The 17,653-nt window shown below is 45.0% G+C and overlaps 1 protein-coding gene across 5 annotated transcripts; it reads right to left on the reverse strand.

The window, feature by feature from the left end:
* Window positions 1–409: 409 nt before the first annotated feature.
* On the reverse strand, window positions 410–16,525 carry LOC146354678 (NACHT, LRR and PYD domains-containing protein 3-like). 5 transcript variants are annotated; one of them, XM_084839542.1, is made up of 7 exons: window positions 16,431–16,525; window positions 14,826–15,111; window positions 14,015–14,035; window positions 11,278–12,991; window positions 7,520–7,606; window positions 4,635–4,802; window positions 410–1,272 (listed from the first exon to the last, which is right to left on the reverse strand). In XM_084839542.1, exons 2-7 carry the CDS (start codon window positions 15,070–15,072, stop codon window positions 1,173–1,175), a joined length of 2,337 nt encoding a protein of 778 aa, XP_084695668.1. In that variant the 5' UTR covers window positions 15,073–15,111; window positions 16,431–16,525; the 3' UTR covers window positions 410–1,172. The 5 variants fall into 5 exon arrangements, with proteins under 5 accessions (XP_084695668.1, XP_084695666.1, XP_084695665.1 ...); XM_084839539.1 differs by lacking the exon at window positions 410–1,272 and adding an exon at window positions 2,727–4,188 and having other exon boundaries at window positions 16,431–16,511; XM_084839540.1 differs by lacking the exon at window positions 16,431–16,525 and having other exon boundaries at window positions 14,826–15,241.
* Window positions 16,526–17,653: the final 1,128 nt, after the last annotated feature.

Below are 17,653 nucleotides of genomic sequence, written 5' to 3' on the forward strand. Positions count from 1 at the left end.
GGACTGGGCTTTAAAAGTGGGCTGAGGTCAAGGCATGGGGTCTCCCTTCATCCTGGTGATCCTGGATGTGCAGATGGCTTGTTGCTATCCAGGGAGATCCATACCTAGGTATGCAAGGATAGGCCAGGTAGATTTATTTTGCTTGGGTGTGCATTCATGAAGCTCTCTGTATATAGTTAAGTGATTTAGCTTTGTACCCTCTGTGTAACTTGATATTTCCATTCTTCCCTTTCCCTCTACCCCTTTATTTTGATCTTAACAAACCTTTATCTAACCTTTAGTTGGTGTGATCTCTCTGCATAATCTCAGTGGCTCTTGGCTTAAGAGGGTGGCTACTGGGTATTTTGGGGGACTGAAAGGCCAGGTTTGGCCAGTCCTGTTTTTGGGAAGGGGGTCCTAGAATTGATCAGCATCTGAGCATGCATCTAAGTTAGTTTTTTTTTTTTTCAATTCCTGATCAGTAGCTGCCAGGCCTTAAATCAAAACACAGCTTGCTAGTGACCTTGGAATGCATCCATACAGTACAAAGCTATTTCTTTTAATGCTGACTTTTAATTAATTGTCACAGCCTTCATTTCAGGCATGCTAGATGCTATCATCCTAGCCATTATAAGATCACAAGTCTGGGGTCTTCTTGCTCATGGGTCAGGCATCCTCTCAAACAGAAATCTGGGGTCTTTTACAGGACCTTCTGGTAGGTTTCCCCACAACCCTCAGTCAGACTATGCAACCATCTCCAGACTGAGCCAATGATTTGTCATTTGAGGTGGTTTGAAGCAGCTCGAAGCAGCCCTTCACTCTCCAGTTGGCAATATTGTTTAACCCATTCAATGCTGGGTTAACACAGGCTACTGATGTGTGTTAAGTTTTGTGTTGTACATATTAAATCATTTACAATTATCACTTTTACATTTGCTAATTTGCCTATTATGGTATTATATTAAAAGAGAGAGGGAGGGAGGAAGAGAACCCCAAAAGAATGAGGGAAAAGAAAGGGGAAATGTCAATCTTCTTAATTGGGAAGCAGTTCCAACAATTACAATTGGTATCTCTGCATTTGTGGCCTTGAAACTGTGTATCTTCTTTTTAACAAGTCCATCAGATTAAGGAGCATATTGCCTTTTGGTACTAGGGCTGCTTTTGCTCCAGAGTAGACAGGAGAGAATTTGTCATCACATCCACAACAAAAAACCACGTCCTGACTTAGTTAACTTTTTCTCTTGCTGTTCCAGGCATTTTCTTCCTCTGTTACTGAAACAATTTGTTCCCAAACTAGAAGAAAAGGAAAGATAACCAAGAGATATAAGTGAGTTACTGGAGTTGAAGCTGCAGTTGTGATAGGTGGGCTGCTATGCCAGCTTTAGTCTTTCTATCCTTTATGGCAGTGAGCAGCATCGAGAGGAATGATTACATGATTTAATGGTATCAGTTCAAGCTAATAAAGTGAAGTCAGTGTTTCCAAAAAAGGAAATGTAAGGACAGGTGTGTGTCTTATAGGCCTAAGGAGTTTGGAACTAGCTGCTTCAGGGAATGTTCTAAAAGTGCCTTAATGTAGGAAACAACATGCAGGTAGATCATCATTTGAGATAATCATTCATATATTTTGCAGCACAATGTACTCTTGTTAATCACATGCAATGATCTACGTACAAGTTGCATAATGTTTCTAGCATGGAAGTAACTTCCATGTAGGAAATTATTTGGTATGAGACAGCCTTTAGAAAATGCAAACAGAATTAGGGCAGGAGCCATGAGGAGACGTCTGCACAAACTCATCTCTCGGTGTAGACACACCACAAATAGCTATATACAGCACAAATAGAAGGCTACACCACATCTTGCCCTTTCACCTACTGCCTCTTTGGACCATTTTGTAAAGGTATAAAGAGAACCAAAGTTTAAATGGCAAAAATCACACACCATGCTGCCAGTTAATGGTGCACAGGAATGTAAATGTCTTGGACTCCACACAAAAAACAGGGACATGGACCAGTCTTTCTCAACTGCATAAACTTCTCTGGTGTGGCTACTGCAGGAAAGCCTGACCATATATGCCCCATTCTCAGCTGATGGTGATGTGTGTGCATTTTGTCATTTTACCCCAGGAATTTGGGTACCAAAGTTTAAAGGTGTGAATCTGTGAAGATTAGAGAGAGCGCCTTCTTTATCAATCTGCCTGGTCATCGAGATCATCAGAGGACATGTTCCTAGTGGTTCCACATGGAAAGGCAAACTGGATGTGCCTGATCTCGTCTGATCTCAGAAGCTAAGCGAGGTCAGCCCTGGTTAGTACTTGGATGGGAGACTGCCTGGGAATCAGGCTTCCTGCACTGAGCAGGGGGTTGGACTCGATGGCCTTGTAGGCCCCTTCCAACCCTATGGTTCTATGATTCTATGACCCATGGCCCAGCTGGAGTCCACCAGGAAAAGAGCTGTCAGTGTGGTAGCCCCCCTCCTGTGGAACTCCCTGCCTTTGGAGGTCAGGCAGGTGCCAACATTGTGTTGCTTTCAGTGCCTCCTTGAAGACATTGTTATTCTAGGAAGTGTTCCTTGAGTGACCAGCCACAGTTTATTAAATTCAGAATGTGTTTCTTTTAAAACATGTTAATTTTTATGTGGTGTTTTATTCTTTTATCTTTGATGTGGAGTGGTATATATATAAATATTGTAAGTAAGTAAATCAAGATTATTGGTTCGCTTTCTGTTTTTTTTAATGTTTTCATATTATAGTATGGTACGACTGCTTTTTTGCATGTTCAAGCTATTTGGTTAAATTACATAACATAAACAATAGTCCATACCAAAAGGAGGAAGCATTTATGTATTAGACATTTACAAAATTAATAGCAGGACACCAAGGGGCACATAAAATGAGATTGTGCAATTATGTGTCGGGGTCAGCATTGCTCATATTGGCTTGATCCTTGTCCTAACCATCTATGCCTGCACGTGTGTAAATGATTTTTCACAAAGACACCTTCCTGCCCACATGTGTTCTTCTCTATTGGGGTCAGGTTCATATGACTTTTCCATTTCTTGAGAAAGAGGAAGTAAAACATTTTATTCCAGCCAAATTCCCCATCTTTTCTTTCTGAGTTAACTTTGAGTTGGCTTCATCTACATTGAACATGTGCAACTGATTCCATCCTGACTCTTAGTTTCCCTCCCTGTGTCTTGGAGCTGAGTCTATGGTTTTGTAAAACAGTTTTGTAAAACAGGGCTTTTTCCTACTTGCTCAATAGGCTTCACATGTCATATAGTAACTCCATCTTTTTGTCTCTCACCTTCAATGGTGTTGTAGAGGTGTAGTTTAGCAGCAAAAAGCATAACCTATGCACTACAGGTCACTGGTTCAAGTTCAGCTTAGCCACAAAATCCCTGAATGACTTTAGATAGGTCAATGTCTCTCAGCTTCAGCCCTGCTCACCCTGCAACATATGAAATATGGGGATAATAATATTTCCCTACTTTTCAGGGATCCTTAGCAACCTTGCAAGGTAGGCACATATTATTGCTTCTGTATTTCAGAAGTTTGCAGGTGAGGAGCCGAAGCTTAAGGTAATTTCTGGCTAATATGAGATATGAACCATGGAGTTCATGGCTTATACATTAATCTCTTTGCCACCTGTAAAATGTCAATGAATTTTGATGAACTGAGGATAATGTTTTAAACAATATTATGACAATGCCGGAACGTACAAGCAGAGAGAATACAGCTTGTTGGAGGCAGCAGTGTAACAGAAGGGTGGGGGAAGAAGAGTTACCCATGTGCTAGGGCTTAACATGTCTCTTGAAACACACTCTCACCTCACACTTGGCTCAGTCTCTGCTTTCTAAGTATTCCTAATAAGGAATTCCACTACTACATTGTGGCAGAGGTTCCTCCGTGTTCCTCCTTGGCTGGCTCATCTCCCTCTCCCCAAATCTTTCTGGCCCGTACTCTTACTGTCCTTGTTAGTGAGTGTGATGCCTGAATAAATGCACATATTGTTATGTTGGTATCTGCTTATAAGGAGGGATCTGGAAACCAAGTCCTTTGAGGAACAGTTGAAAGAGCTGGGCATGTTTAGTCTGGAAAACAGAAGGTTATGGGGAGGTCTGATAGTTGTCTTTAAATGTCTCGCAGAAGGTGGAGCAGACTTGTTCTCTGCTGCTTTAGAAGGCAGGACTAGAACCAAAGAAGGGAAACTGCAACAAAGCAGATTTTAGCATGATATTAGGGAAAACTGCCCAATGGTAAGAGCCGTACAGCAGTCACACAGACTGCCTTAGGAGGCAGTCTTGTCTTTGCTGGAGATGCTTAAGCAGAGTGGGATGGTTCTCTGTCTGGAAGGCTTCAACTGCATCCTGCATTGTAGGTCTAGTGTTCAGCAGGACTATGTGACCTCCAAGGTCATCTGCGACTCTAAAATTCTGTGATTGTTAAACATCTTCTGATGACAAGTTGAAAGGCTGGGTTTGCTCTGAGAAACCAGCGTTTAACTATTTGCCTTGTCTCTTAGGCAATAAATCAAAGAACCCCACCCACTCAGTCACTTCACTCCCTTGGTCTCAGGAGCTATTACAGCAGAATGACACGATCCCTTTCCTTTACGGCAAAGTAAACTCTCTCCCCCACTCTTATCAACACTCACTGTATGATAGACAGGTTGGTGCAAGTCTCTGTGAGGTGTTGGATGAAGGGCACAGATGCCTCCGTGAAGGAATTATCTTGAAGGCTTAGACTGTAGAGTGTCTGGATGGTGCTCAGAGTAGTACAAAGTTCTTGGGCGCAAGCATCTGTGAGGTAATTTTCAGCAAGACTGTCAATGAGAAAAAAGATGGTATCATCACAGACAGATCACGTACTAGTTCTAAGCACTACTGTCTTTCCTTCAATGCTTTGGTGGGAGCAGAATCAAAAGTACTGTACAGATGGAAGCAAACTACCACACCTACCCCCAGCCTAACCAATTATACCTTCATCACCCTTGGGTGATATTTGAGGTGTAACAGGGTCACATTGGCTTGTTCTATGGTCCATTTGACACTGGCAATTTAGACAGTTCCCCAAATGTTACCAAGCAGACAAACCAACACCAGCCCCACCCCTTTGGTGTACTGAAGTGACAATGGTGGGGTGTTGGTACTACACCCACTAATCTCTTTAAAAACACCATTTAATTTATGGTCTCTTCAAAGCCAAGCAGCCACTGAAAGATACCTGTCATGGCCTGTGCCACAGGTGGACTGAGAGGTACTTTTGATACTGGGTGATGGGAAAGGGGGCGCACATCAAAGGCTGGGGCCAGAGCAAAAAGGGAGGAATTTAATTTTGTATTTTTGATTTTATTTTTCCTAGAATTATTTTTGCCATTTCCTTTTGCTGTTAATTTAATGCCTATGCTGGAGCTGAAACTACACACAGCCTAGGGGTCTTGTTTCCCATTTAGTGACAGTAATGGAGGGCCCTGATATTTATCCTAACCCTGCTCTTGGGGCTTCCACTGAAATGGTTCTTCTGGTTGGGCTGAACCGCCCACCGCCCCCGCCATGCAGGAAGCCATTTTCCTATCCTTTTGCTCCGCCGCTGGGTGTGGTGGGGGAAAGGGCAGTGCCGCCACTCTCCTGGCTGCTCCTTGCCCTGCCATCCCAGAATTCCACCCTTGTTCACTCGCAGCTACTGCTGCAGCTGCCACAGCAGGGCTGGGCTGCTTCCTCCACCATGCCTGAGGGACCCACCATGCCTGAGAGACCCACCATGCCTGAGGGCCACCACTGTCACTGCAACAGCTGCGACCTGCTTCCAGAGAGGGAGGGAAAGAGGATGCTCTCCTGGCTCCCCTCTCCTTCCCTCTCCATCCAGGATTCCAGCCTTGCTCCCCTGCAGTGGCTGCAGCAGCAACAGGCCACAGTAGCGCTGGGCCACTCCCTCCACCACAGCTGAAGAACCCAGTCATGATATGCTGCCACCAGTCACTGTGGCTGCTGCTATCTGCTTCCCAAGAGGGAGGGAAGGAAGGGCCCATCTCCTCCCTCCACTATGTGACTATATTGGGAGAGGAGAGGAGAGGAGGAGGAGGAATGGAGAAGCAGCAGTGCCTGCTTACCTGGTAGGTGCCACAAGTGAAGCGGGGGGGGGGGGCGGATTTTGTAGCATTTCAGTGGTGGCGGATGGAGGGCTGAAGGAAAGGCCTTTAGTGGCCACATACAGTTTGCAAGTTGCACGTTGCCAACCCCCAATCTATCCCAATATTTGGCAAGCCCCATCCTCATAGAGATCACTAGGCTGTCCCGCTTTCTGTCACAGGCTAGGACTAAGTTCAGTGTTAAAAGCATGATGAATGAAAGTGCTGGGAACACCTTTCACCAGGAACGTCAGGTTAAAAAGCTTAAGTGAGGCCCTTTTCAAGTATAGTAAAGGGGTCCATCTCAACTACACTGTTGTGACTTGGGAGCTTGTACCAAGACCGATGCAGAGATACCACATAGCCAAAATTCCCGACGGAGGAAAGAACCACCACTTCCCCATAAGATGACACTATACTGCCAATCTTGTGCCCTCCAGATGTTTGGACTTCAATTCCCATCAGCCCCAGCCAGCTTGGCCAGTTGTCAGGAACGCTGGGAGTTATCATCCAAAGCATCTGGAGGGCACCCTGAAATTTAAGCTAGTGATTCTAACTAGCCAAGCAAGCAGCTTGAAGAGTCACCACAAGGAATACTTAAGTCTCCTCATTGCTCTATGAGCATCTCTACACCAGCCTAAAATCCCACGTTTAAAACAGGGCTTTCTGCTTCCATTTTAAATGCAGGCTCACGACAGACTCCCTTTACATGTGCTTCCTTTCCCCCCTCTCTCTCCTTCCCCCCCATCTGAGTCTATGTTTCATTATACAGCTGCTAGATGGCACTGTGGTCTATCCCCTCTTATTGTGGGTTTTTCTCTTTTCACAAGGGAACTCAAGTGCTGTAACTTGATAGCTCATTATCTCCGATCCTTTAAAAATTGGAATAAAGGTCATTTGGTGCAGGAGGCACCCTGGAGGTTGATAACATCATCTAAAGGACCCTCAAACTTCCGTGAGTAACCAATCTCAATAGTAGGATAAAAACTCTGTGTGAAGAAGCCTTTTGAGTCACCCAGAAGGTATATTGGGAAACTCTTGAGTAAGACTGCAGAGATTCAAGCCAGAGCACTCCACTCCCTCACTTCGGGACAGGCTTGCACAAGGATATAAGGTGCCAGCTGAGGCAACTTGTCTACTGCCTTGGAGCTGTCCTTGGTCCTGCTCATCCTGTTCCCAGCCCTGCCTCTGTCTTTGCTACCTCCTTCTGTGCATCCTGCTCTTAACACAGATGTAGCAAGTTGTTTCCGCTAACCAGTGCCTGTTAGTTTTCCCCTTGCTTCAAGCTTAGGTTACACCCAGAGTCCCACTCTAGAACAGGATACAGTTCCCAAATAATTTGAACATCAAGACTGCAAAGATGGCATATGGACCCAACATTTAATATGTGTCTCCGCTCCCTTATTACTCACTTCAGAGTAGTCACATTACAACCCAGTTCCTTCAGAGTGGCACAGAGAACATGCACTCCTGAGTTTCCAAGTTTGTTACTTCCAAATCTGCAGAGGAGAAGAAAAAAAATCCAGACTCTGAGGTTGTTCTTTCAGAATCAGAGAGGAGAATAAGAAGGTGCAATCTCAAGACTGGGATCACGACATGAAATGAAGAAACCTAACCGCTCACACAGAATTCAGAAAATCTCAGCTTCTCTTCGGAAAAGAGTAAGCTTCTAGTTAATACTGAAATGCTTGAAAACAAGTGGTTATTAAATGATAAAAGGTATCAGAAATTGGCTTTATAAGGGGTGCTACGGGCAGGGATAAGGAACCAAAACTCTGTTACTTTTCCAATCGTCACTTTACACCTATTGCTCCCATGTGCATTCCTTCTCTTCTTCTACCACAGTCCCTGACAACACCCCCTTCCAAATTCTGCAAAAACTAAAAAGTTGTAGCTGTAATATATTGTGGAATTTATTATACCCACAAAAATTTTGACTGACCACACTAAGGTTTCTAAATAGAAGTTTTGAGTTCTGTGAAAATCTAGATCTGCTGAACAGAAATCTCTTGCTTCAGAGTCAACTGATTCTAAGATTTACCGATCAGAACAAGATCTTTGTGGAATAGATAGGCACACATGTACTTAGCACAAAAATAATACACTTTCAGTGAAATCCTATGCATGTCTACACAGCAGTAAGTCCTGTTGAGGTCAATGGGACTTACTCCCAGGTAAATGTGTACAGGATTGCATCCTTATCTCAAACTTCACCTTGAGGAAGAGGACAGTGATCTGGAATACACTAAATGATTAGCTAGAGGGGCCACTTGACTTTGCCGGTGTAGGGGTTTCCTAGCAGGAGGTATTTTGCTTTCCTGTGCATACCATTCTGCACAGGAAGACAAGAAGATTGGACAGGATTTTGAGCCAAAGCTATTGCTGGTAAGGCATTTCTATTCAGCTAGATTGTGCCTGGTAAATGTCGACAGGCCTATTCTGCACTTTTCCTTATTTCAGAAGTAACACCAGCCCTCTTTAGCTCTCTGTGTGTGCCCATGCCTGCCTGCCAGCCAAGCTTTATAATGAGCTGGTACAGCATAGCCTCCACCCCTATCACCAGTCTGGTCTGAATGGAGGAAGAATTGATTAAGACAGAACTCCACCAGCTATTTTGTAGCATGGCAGAACATGGCCTTCCTCCTTTTCACCACACTTCCCTTTACAGAGACAGGGTGTTGTTTTTGCTGGCCCACCTCTGATCAGGGCTAAGTGTAGGCATGGCAGAGCATTGCCCTTCTCCTCCTCCTCTGTCTCTCACTGTTTTGCTCCATCCACATTTGCCTTCTATGGGGGTACAGGACTTGCCACCATCCATTTCAAGTCTTGGCAAAATGCAGCTGGGGCTTTGAACTGGCAGGCCATGGATCATCTTCCTTCTCCTCACTCAGCTACACAACCTGTCTCTCTCAAACAGTAGATCTTCCCCAGATCCATTTGGAGAGGCTAACCTAAAGAGCCATTTGAGGATATAGTCTGGCACCTGCTTGCCAGAAATTCATTAGACTTAAGTTTCACATATTGTGTATAGTCAGTAGACTTGAAGGCATGTTTATTTTGCATGTGGCTATTTTGGTTCCAGTGTGCTACTGTAACAGGATTTTTTTTTAAGGCAAAAGTAAAGGTCGTCTTTTCTTCTAACAGTAACCAATGTTAAACTGTAAATTCTCAGATTAATACCTTATAAAAAGCACCAATCTTGAGGTTTTGGTAATATGCTAATTTATGTGAATTAAGTATGCTGTATCAAAATTAAAGTTGAAATCCACAGAATTATACTGAGGTTTCTCCTCTAGCAAACATTAGCTAGGGAACCAAGTGTTCTGCATTCATGGGCATGAGAACCCAGAAGACTACGCCCAGAATTCCTACATTCCTAATCCATTAGTTATTGCTAGACAGGCCAGCAATTCCTTCTGCCTCTTCTCATTTCAACTACATGGATTTTATATGATTTCAGAAAAGGTTAAGAGTTGAATGTAAGACTAGTTCATCACTACAACATATCCAGCCTCAATCTCTCTCCCCTCTTTCCACTGGAGACAAAGGTGCATTTAGACAGGAAATTCTGCATTTTAGCACCTAACCTGAAGTCACCCATTAGGTAAGGTTTGTTGTGACATGAGAGAACCCAACTGGGTTATTGGAGAGCATGGACTTTTTCCTTATCAGCTATGCCAATAAACAGGGGACTAGCATGGCCTCCATTCAGGGCATTTGGGGGGGACATTAGATGTACTCATTAAAGTCACTGATCACCTTGAACCACAAAGCTGTTTTGCCCATGATCTAAAGAGGTTACATCAATTTTTAAAAAGAAAAAGAAATCTATTTCTTAATGCTTTGTCATGCTAAAATTCTACAGACGTTCCAGGGTGAAATGCGTTTAATAGATCAGCTCCCATGAGCTTGTGAGATTTTCTGTTCAATGCGGTCTGCTTCACATTTTATGTAAATACATACCACATACCAGATCACATATACACAGTGTATGCCATTATGTTTTGAAGCACCTACATGCATCTCTTCCACTAGGAGCCCTGCAGATCAAACACTGGCTCCTTGCACCACAGGGGCCTCTGGTCAGAGAGAACTAGACAAGGTTCCAATTACGAAATTCACACAAGAGCCCATAATCCCAAAAAGGACCAATCCAGTGCCACTGGCTGATCTGCTGCCTTTTCTTAGCTGGATGACTTCTCACTGGTGTAAGTGGCCACCAGTTCCTCCCACTGCAACACCAAAATACTAGCCTTCAGCTAGCTAGCTAGCCTGCTGCCCAAGGCTGGGCTTGAACACAAGGCAAGGCTGCAGGGCAGCTAGGCAGCGACAGATGCTGTGGCCCAGATGGGAAGCCAGAGCTAAGGCTGCAGTTCTTATAGTTGAGGGTTCTGTCCAGATACACCAAAGCAGTGAACCAAAAAGGGGACATGTACAGAAGGACATGTACAGCAAAAGGCCTGGAAGACCATGGAAGACAACTAAAGCGGATGACCGCAGAATTCTGCTCATGGTGAAGAGGAACCCTCTTCACCATGAAGGTCAAGAATGCTCTTGCGGAGGTAGGCATGTCATTGTCAACATCTACAGTCAAGAGACGGATTTATGAATGTAAATACAGAGGCTTCACAACAAGGTGCAAGCCACTGGTAACGCTCAAGAACCAAAAGGCCAGATTAGCCTTTGCCAGCAAACACCTAAAAAAACCTGCCCAGTTCTGGCATAAGAGTCTTTGGACTAATGAGACCAAGATTAACTTGTACCAGAATGATGGGAAGAGAAAAGTATGGAGAAGGGAAGGAACAGCTCAAGATCCAAAGCATATCACATCATCTGTCAAACATGGTGGAAGCAGTGTTATGGCATGGGCATGTATGGCTGCCAATGGAACCGGGTCACTGGTGTAGTTCCAAGGCCTACACTGGGAGAGTAGGCCTTGGAACTATAGATCAGGCAGTAGCACAGAACTGGATTTTCTGGATCACATGCCTCCCAAGATCAGGAGGATTCTGGTCTGTCATGTCTACAGCCCTCCAGTAAACAATCCTGGTAATATAGGAACTAGGATATCAATGTCCAACCTGCAGGCTCTTGGTTTGAATCCCGAAATGCCAAACCACTATACATAGCATTTACTATTCCTAGAAAACAACAGGATGGGGTTACTTACTCTAAATTTGCACAGTTTTTTATTCCTGGCCCTAAAGCCTTGATGTGATGAGATTTTAACCTGCAAAACGTTAGATCGATGGAGTGATCCTTGGTTGTACTATGCTGCAAGCAGAATGCCAGAATCCTGCAGTCCAACACCGAGAGTGTCTTGAAAGAAAGATCAATAGCCTGGAAACGATGCATCACATGCTTTGCAAATTCTGCTTCCTGGCTCTCAAACAGACAGTGGAAAAACTTCAGCAGGGAATAGCCACCCCGAGGAGGGTCCTCAGCAGCTACTTCTACTGCTTTCTGAAGTAAGAGGGGCTTCACAAGGTCAGATGTCTTGCACTGCAGCGTTTGCTCAAGGAACGTACGCACATCTTCACTGCTCAGACCAAATATGAAGCACACAGTTAATGCCAAATGCTCATTGCCCGGCTTCTCACACTCAACTAGGAGTCTCTTCAGGTCCTCCGTATTGTTAGCCGGCTCTCCTGTTGGCTCCTGCTGCAGAAAATACCACATGGCAGCAAAAAATTCCTGAAAGCAGAGATGGAGAAAACTGTAGAGGTAGTGTTGGCTAATCCCCTTCCGGAATGCTCTTCTGTCTAGAAATAGGTCTTTAAGAGGAGAAACATCCAAATTATGTTCCTTGAGATCCTGCTCCTCAAAGAAGATTTTCTGTTCCAGCATGCCAGCTCGTGCCAAGGAACAGAGCGTTCTGAATTCATTCAGAGGGAATGTTTTCCATTTCTTGGACTCCTCCTCAAGGAGTTTGTGCGAAAACTGCATAAAGACTTTTGTAGTGGTGTCCATGGTGCCCACAATCTCATCTTTAGTTTCCAATTCTTTTTCAATTAAAGAACAGATGATCCAGCACACCATGGGGATGAAGCAGATGGTGGACACTGCGGTGGTATTTTCAATGAATCTCAGTGCTATGTTGGCTTTCTGCTCATCTTCAAAAAACTTGAAAAAATATTCATGGCGACCTTTTTTGGAGAATCCAAGGATCTCAGTGAATCTGGGAAATTTCAGGTATTCCTGTAGCCTCTCTGCAGAGCCAGGTCTTGTGGTGATTAACAGACAGGACTTTGGTAAGAGTTTCTTCCTCAGCAGGCTGCTGAGAATACTTCCCATGGACACCTTAGAATAAGGATCATCACACAAATTATCCCTTCCAGGCTCTGAAAAACAATGAAGCTCATCAAAGCCATCTATGATGAAAAGCAGCTTTTCAGGGTGGGCTAAGATTTCTTTCACCGGGGCATGCTTGTCTCCATACCATTCTGCAATAAGGTCAGCCAGGCTATTGGCTTCTTCAGCAAGGCCCAGTTCTCTGCAACGAATGCAGAACACATAGTCAAACACATCTGAATAGAGCTGCCCAACAGCCCAACCCAGCATGATCTTCTGGACGGTCATTGTTTTACCAATCCCTGCAGGTCCTTGCAATACCACTGTTCTTGGGGTTCTTCCTGATCCATCACGTTCAAAAAGGCTTTCGATGTCAGTTGAATAATGAGCACTGTTGGTTTCCAGGATCTCCATGTGCAGCCTGCCGGTAGCAGCTAGTTCATGCTCCCTCTGCTTCTGAGGCTGATGCTTTCTGACAATAAGCAACTCTACATAGCGTTCATTCAAAGGGGTGTTCTCACCCAACCAACAGTTTTTGTCCTCTATCACCTCGTATTCTTCCTTCACATTCTCTGCATACTTCTTTTTATAATCTAGTACAGTGCCATACAACAAAGAGAAAGGTCCATCACCTACAAGGGTACAGTTTGTAACATGCCTTCCTAATGAGAGGGATTCTCCCTCTCCCAGTGTCTCTGTCTAGGAACCACTGGTCCCTCTCACCTAAAGAGATGTTTCTTTTTCTCAAGACTGTCAAGGCCTGTGTTTGCAAATATGCAAACTACTAAATTCAAATATCCTGAAGCAGAAACTATGTTTGCTTGTCTGGTTTCTGAACTGTTAAGATAGATAGGGAGAAGACTAAACTGGCATTTGTCTCTACCACTTGTTGGCCATACTTTATCTTTTGATCTTAAATGTGATGTGTGTACACCTGCTCAGAGCCCACATCATTCATCAGCAATGCTAGAAGAATAACCCACATCCTGTTCTCTCTCTCATCAAGTCTTTCTATTACCATCCCTTCCCTGGTACGGCAGAGCAGTACTAAACTAGGAAGTCATGCAAATATTTACATCTCCCACTGCCAACGCTTACCTAATTTTGGGACTGTCCACAGTTATGCTTCTCAGTCCTGTGGTTTTCCAGTTTGGTTTTCTCCTTCAAACATGGGGTTGTATATAACAGTATCCTTCCATCAACAGAATGGACACTGCTGGAAAAACAAATTTCCCCTTCCCTGTGCACCCCCCCAGATCTGCTCCACAGGTTTGGGAAAACTTTGGAATAGATTTGAGCAATAGATGGGGGGGGGGTGCAGCAGGCAAGAGAGGAGGGAAACTCCCATTGTGTGAATGCAAGTTCGCTTAGATAATGTTGGATGAAGCCCATCTTCTACATATTATTGAGCCACTAGACTCTTCTCAAGGACAGGAAGGCCTGGCGTGCTATGGTCCATGGGGTCACGAAGAGTCGGACACGACTGAATGACTGAACAACAACAACAGACTCTTCTCAACTCCTTTGGCTGCTTTTCAAAGATAAAGACAAGGGACCCACTTATCTTGAGTTCTAGAGTAGCCATTACAATGGCTTATGATGAAGTGTTTACATACCTTGAACTTGCTTCCCAACCGCTGAAACAGAAACAAAATAATTGGTGAGGCATTCTTGTATTGTGAATGGCAGGTTTGTAACTCTAGAGGTCCTGCTGTATAGGACATAATAGTAAGGTTGATCTTACTTCCCAAACCCTTTACTGTAAATTTGAGTTCCTGTCAGCTTTGAAACAGCAAAAACTTTACATCGACGTGGAATCAAATTCCATCCCATATCATCTGGTTTGTCAGGCAGGTGTGATTAAATGCATCTAATTTATTCAGGCTTACAGCTCTGATCTGAAACTAGTTTTACTGGAAGGCGAGAAAAGAGAGGGAAAAGCCAGCTGAATGATAAAGTATTGCCGAAGCAGTGGGATAAGTGCAGGCAGGGCTCAAGAACCAGGGAAGCCCTTTTGAGGGTTGGAGAGGGAGGGATGTGCTGGTTGCATGGGCATTCAGCCCATGTTCAGTATGAAGGTGGTGCTCAGCTGAAGGTACATGTGGCTGCAGACACATGGCAGTGATGGTAGTGGATGAAGCAGAAATGGGGAAAGGCATTGATGGTGAAAAGGAGTGAAAGCAGTGGGTGTGGGGGTCAACAGAACTGGGCTATCCTTTAAGTCAGGGATAGGGAACGTGTGGCCTTCCAGATGTTGTTGGACTACAACTCCCATCATCCTTCACCACCGGCCATGTTGGCTAGGGCTGATGGGAGTTGCAGTCCAGAAATATCTGGAGGGCTACATGTTCCCTAAATGATTACTACCAACATTGAACTATAGTTAATTATATAGCATATGATGTCTACATATGGGCAAATCCATACCTTTCCTGAGCTCAGAAGCATTGTGCTTGAGACCCATGTCTTCAAAGATAGTCACCATCAGGGCAGCAGCCTTGTCCTCATAGAACTCTACTAGAAGCTCCGCCAGCAGCTCCTGTGTTGCCTCCTCTAGCCATCTGATAGGAATATTATTACCTATGGGAGCTTCTGCTCTACGCAGCTTGAACTTAAATTTCTTTAATTCCTCTTCGCCAAGGCCTTCTAAGGCAGTTAGCAGCAAGTCTTGCATCACTGCTTCTCCTGACTCGATTGTTAGGTCACAGCCAGGCTGCAAACAGAGAACCATGCTAAGTGCCAGAAGAAAAGATGTAGACATCAGCATTGGGAGGGGGAAGGAACAGAAGGGTGCCAAATCACAGGCATTGACCACAATCCTATTGTTCAGGGGTGAGCAATTGGTGTTCTTCCAGGTACTTTAGTCTACAACTCCCAACAGCCCTAGCCAGCATAGCCAATGGTGAGGGACGATGGAAGGTGCAAGCTGAAACATCTGGAGGGTCACAAGTTGCCCACCCTCTGCTATAGCTTCTTCTCAGCTTCCAGGAGATGTTAAGTGATGCTTCATGGACATTCACAACCGCCAATCAGAAGAGGGGGAAAGGCCTAAGAGATTAGTACATTGCAGTCAAGAGATTCTAGAACAGCCATGCTACATCTGGAGAATACCATGTTTGGGGGAAGGCTGGTTTAGGAGATTATTGCAGGATAGTATCAGGTACATTTTGTAGGTCTGAGGATGGGTCCATGGTGATAATTATGTTCTGTGGGATCACCTCTTATTAAAGAGGTGATCATTATGTTCTGTGGGAGCATGAAGTGAAGAAAACAGTATGGGAAGTTGTTAACTGTCCTCTCCAAAGCCCTTAACATACAGCCTACCTTGTTATCCTTTAGGCTCCAGATTTAAGAGCATTTTGTTTTGACAAGCTTTTAACATTAGGTTAATTTTTAACTTTTACTGTTCCCAATGCTATTTAGGGTGTAATCCTATGCATGTTTAGACAGAAAAAAATCATACAACTCCCAGCATGCCCCAGCCAGCCGTGTCTAGTCAATGATGGGGTGGTGGTGGTTAGAAATGGATTTCTTGATTTTAATCTATTGTTATTCATCAATTGCTCTATTTTCCTCCACTATTAGTTGTTAGCAGCCTTGAAAGTTTATAAGCAAAAAGGTGGGAGGTTATATAATTAACTGGGTCAGAAAGAAAACACCCATCCCACAAATAAAAAACAAGTTTGGCTTTCTTTTCTTTTGAGCCATCTATAGTAGAGGCACACCCATGGCTCAAAAGAAAAGAAAGCCAACCTTTGCGTTTTTGTTCCAAAGCCCTGCTCATTATTTATTAATTATGCCACCTTGCCACAAATGTCACCAAATGGTTAAAAGGAAAAAACAAAGAGACGTGTCTTAATTTCTTTCCAAAAAGCCCGAGAGTATTTTTAATTATTGCAAAGCCTGCTGGCTAGGGGATTATGGGAGTTGTAGTCCAACACATCTGGAGTGCACCAGATTGGGGGAGGCTGCAGTGGAGCCTCATTTATTCAAATGGCTTTGCAGATATTTTAAGGGCGCAACCCTACGCACGTTTAGACTAGCTCAGCATTGTGGACACCGGTCGGCAGCAGCTCTCTCCAGGGCTTCAGACATCGGCTAGCCCCTCCCCTGCTCCCTCCCGAGAGGCCCGAGCGCGCCTACTTCCCCAAACGTCTTCCCGCCAAAACGCGCCCTTCTCTTCTGCCCCAGCAGCAAGGCGCCTCTCCCCGCGGCCCTCATGAAACACCGCGCGGAGGTCTCTCCCCAGGTCCGCGCAGTCCAGGCAGCTCCCCGGGTTAGCGAAGCAATGATCAGAGGCGACCCCCTCCTTCAGGCCCTTCTTTAACTCAACGGAGATTCCGCGAAACGGATGCGCGGCCATCAGTCGCTACAGAACTGCAGCCCCCAAGTGCCCGCGCTGGCGCTTGGCGAGCCTGAACGGGCGGCTCGGGGGGGGGGGGCGGAGGTAAAGGCGGGCATCACCTTTCCGGAGCCAGTCGAGCGTAAGAAAGTCTCGCCGGTCAAGTAGGAAAGGAAAGTGAAAGTCGCCTGACAGGAGGAACGGGGGCGGGGGGGATGCCTCGTTCGGGCTTTGGCTCGGGAGTGTAGCCGGGCCCTCCTCCCCCAGCGGCATTGCCAGCGCCCACGGCAGTACACAGGCGTGTGGAAAAGATCCGCGCTTCCTTGGATTCACGCTTCAAGGAAGGCTGCACTTCAGCTGCCTTTAATGTTAAGCCGAGTCAGTCAACCTACAAGTGGGTAAAAATAAATGCAAAATGCTGATCTCTTCGGTGTGTCTACCCACACCCCTGTTTAGTTCTGCAAAAGCTGTCGCTGAGGGCACAGCTTGCACAGGGGAATCTCATGGTGGGCTCTGCCCTCTTTGCCCTTAACAAGGAATCACTCGCATACGACAAGACTGTAAGCTTACGCTCTGTGGCTCCTTATATCATTGATTTATTTCTGATATTTATGTACCGCTAAATATAATAAAATCCAAGTGGTTCTGTGGGGGTGGGGTGGGAATAGCCGTGCTGGCCTATGAGGAAACCTGCCCCCCCCCCCCGCCTCCAGCATCTTCAGCTGGGCAATACCTTTTATCAGGACCAAATTCCACAAAAAATGTGAAAGCTTTTGAGTTCTTCAGAACTCTTCATCAGGCTAGGTGGTACAAAAAGCAGATTACGGGGGGAAGAAACAGAAAAGTCAAACATTTGGCCAGATGTGGCCACAAGATTTGCAGTTTAGATAGATCCAGTCTCAAAATGGACATG

This window comes from Heloderma suspectum, chromosome 2 (assembly GCF_057233095.1).
Source record: "Heloderma suspectum isolate Gila_16-S chromosome 2, 16-S_ref, whole genome shotgun sequence".
NCBI classification, from domain to species: Eukaryota; Metazoa; Chordata; class Lepidosauria; order Squamata; family Helodermatidae; genus Heloderma; species Heloderma suspectum.

What these genes read in the sequence shown, in the direction of transcription:
- LOC146354678 (XM_084839538.1), bottom strand. Translation starts at nt 15,165, where the DNA reads ATGCTGATGTCTACATCTTTTCTTCTGGCACTTAGCATGGTTCTCTGT. An exon ending in TGCTTCTGAGCTCAGGAAAG is followed by an intron (nt 14,036 to 14,825) that starts GTATGGATTTGC and finishes TTTCTGTTTCAG; the next exon opens with CGGTTGGGAAGCAAGTTCAA. An exon ending in ACCAACCTGTCTATCATACA is followed by an intron (nt 4,189 to 4,634) that starts GTGAGTGTTGAT and finishes GCTTTGTTGCAG; the next exon opens with TTTCCCTTCTTTGGTTCTAG.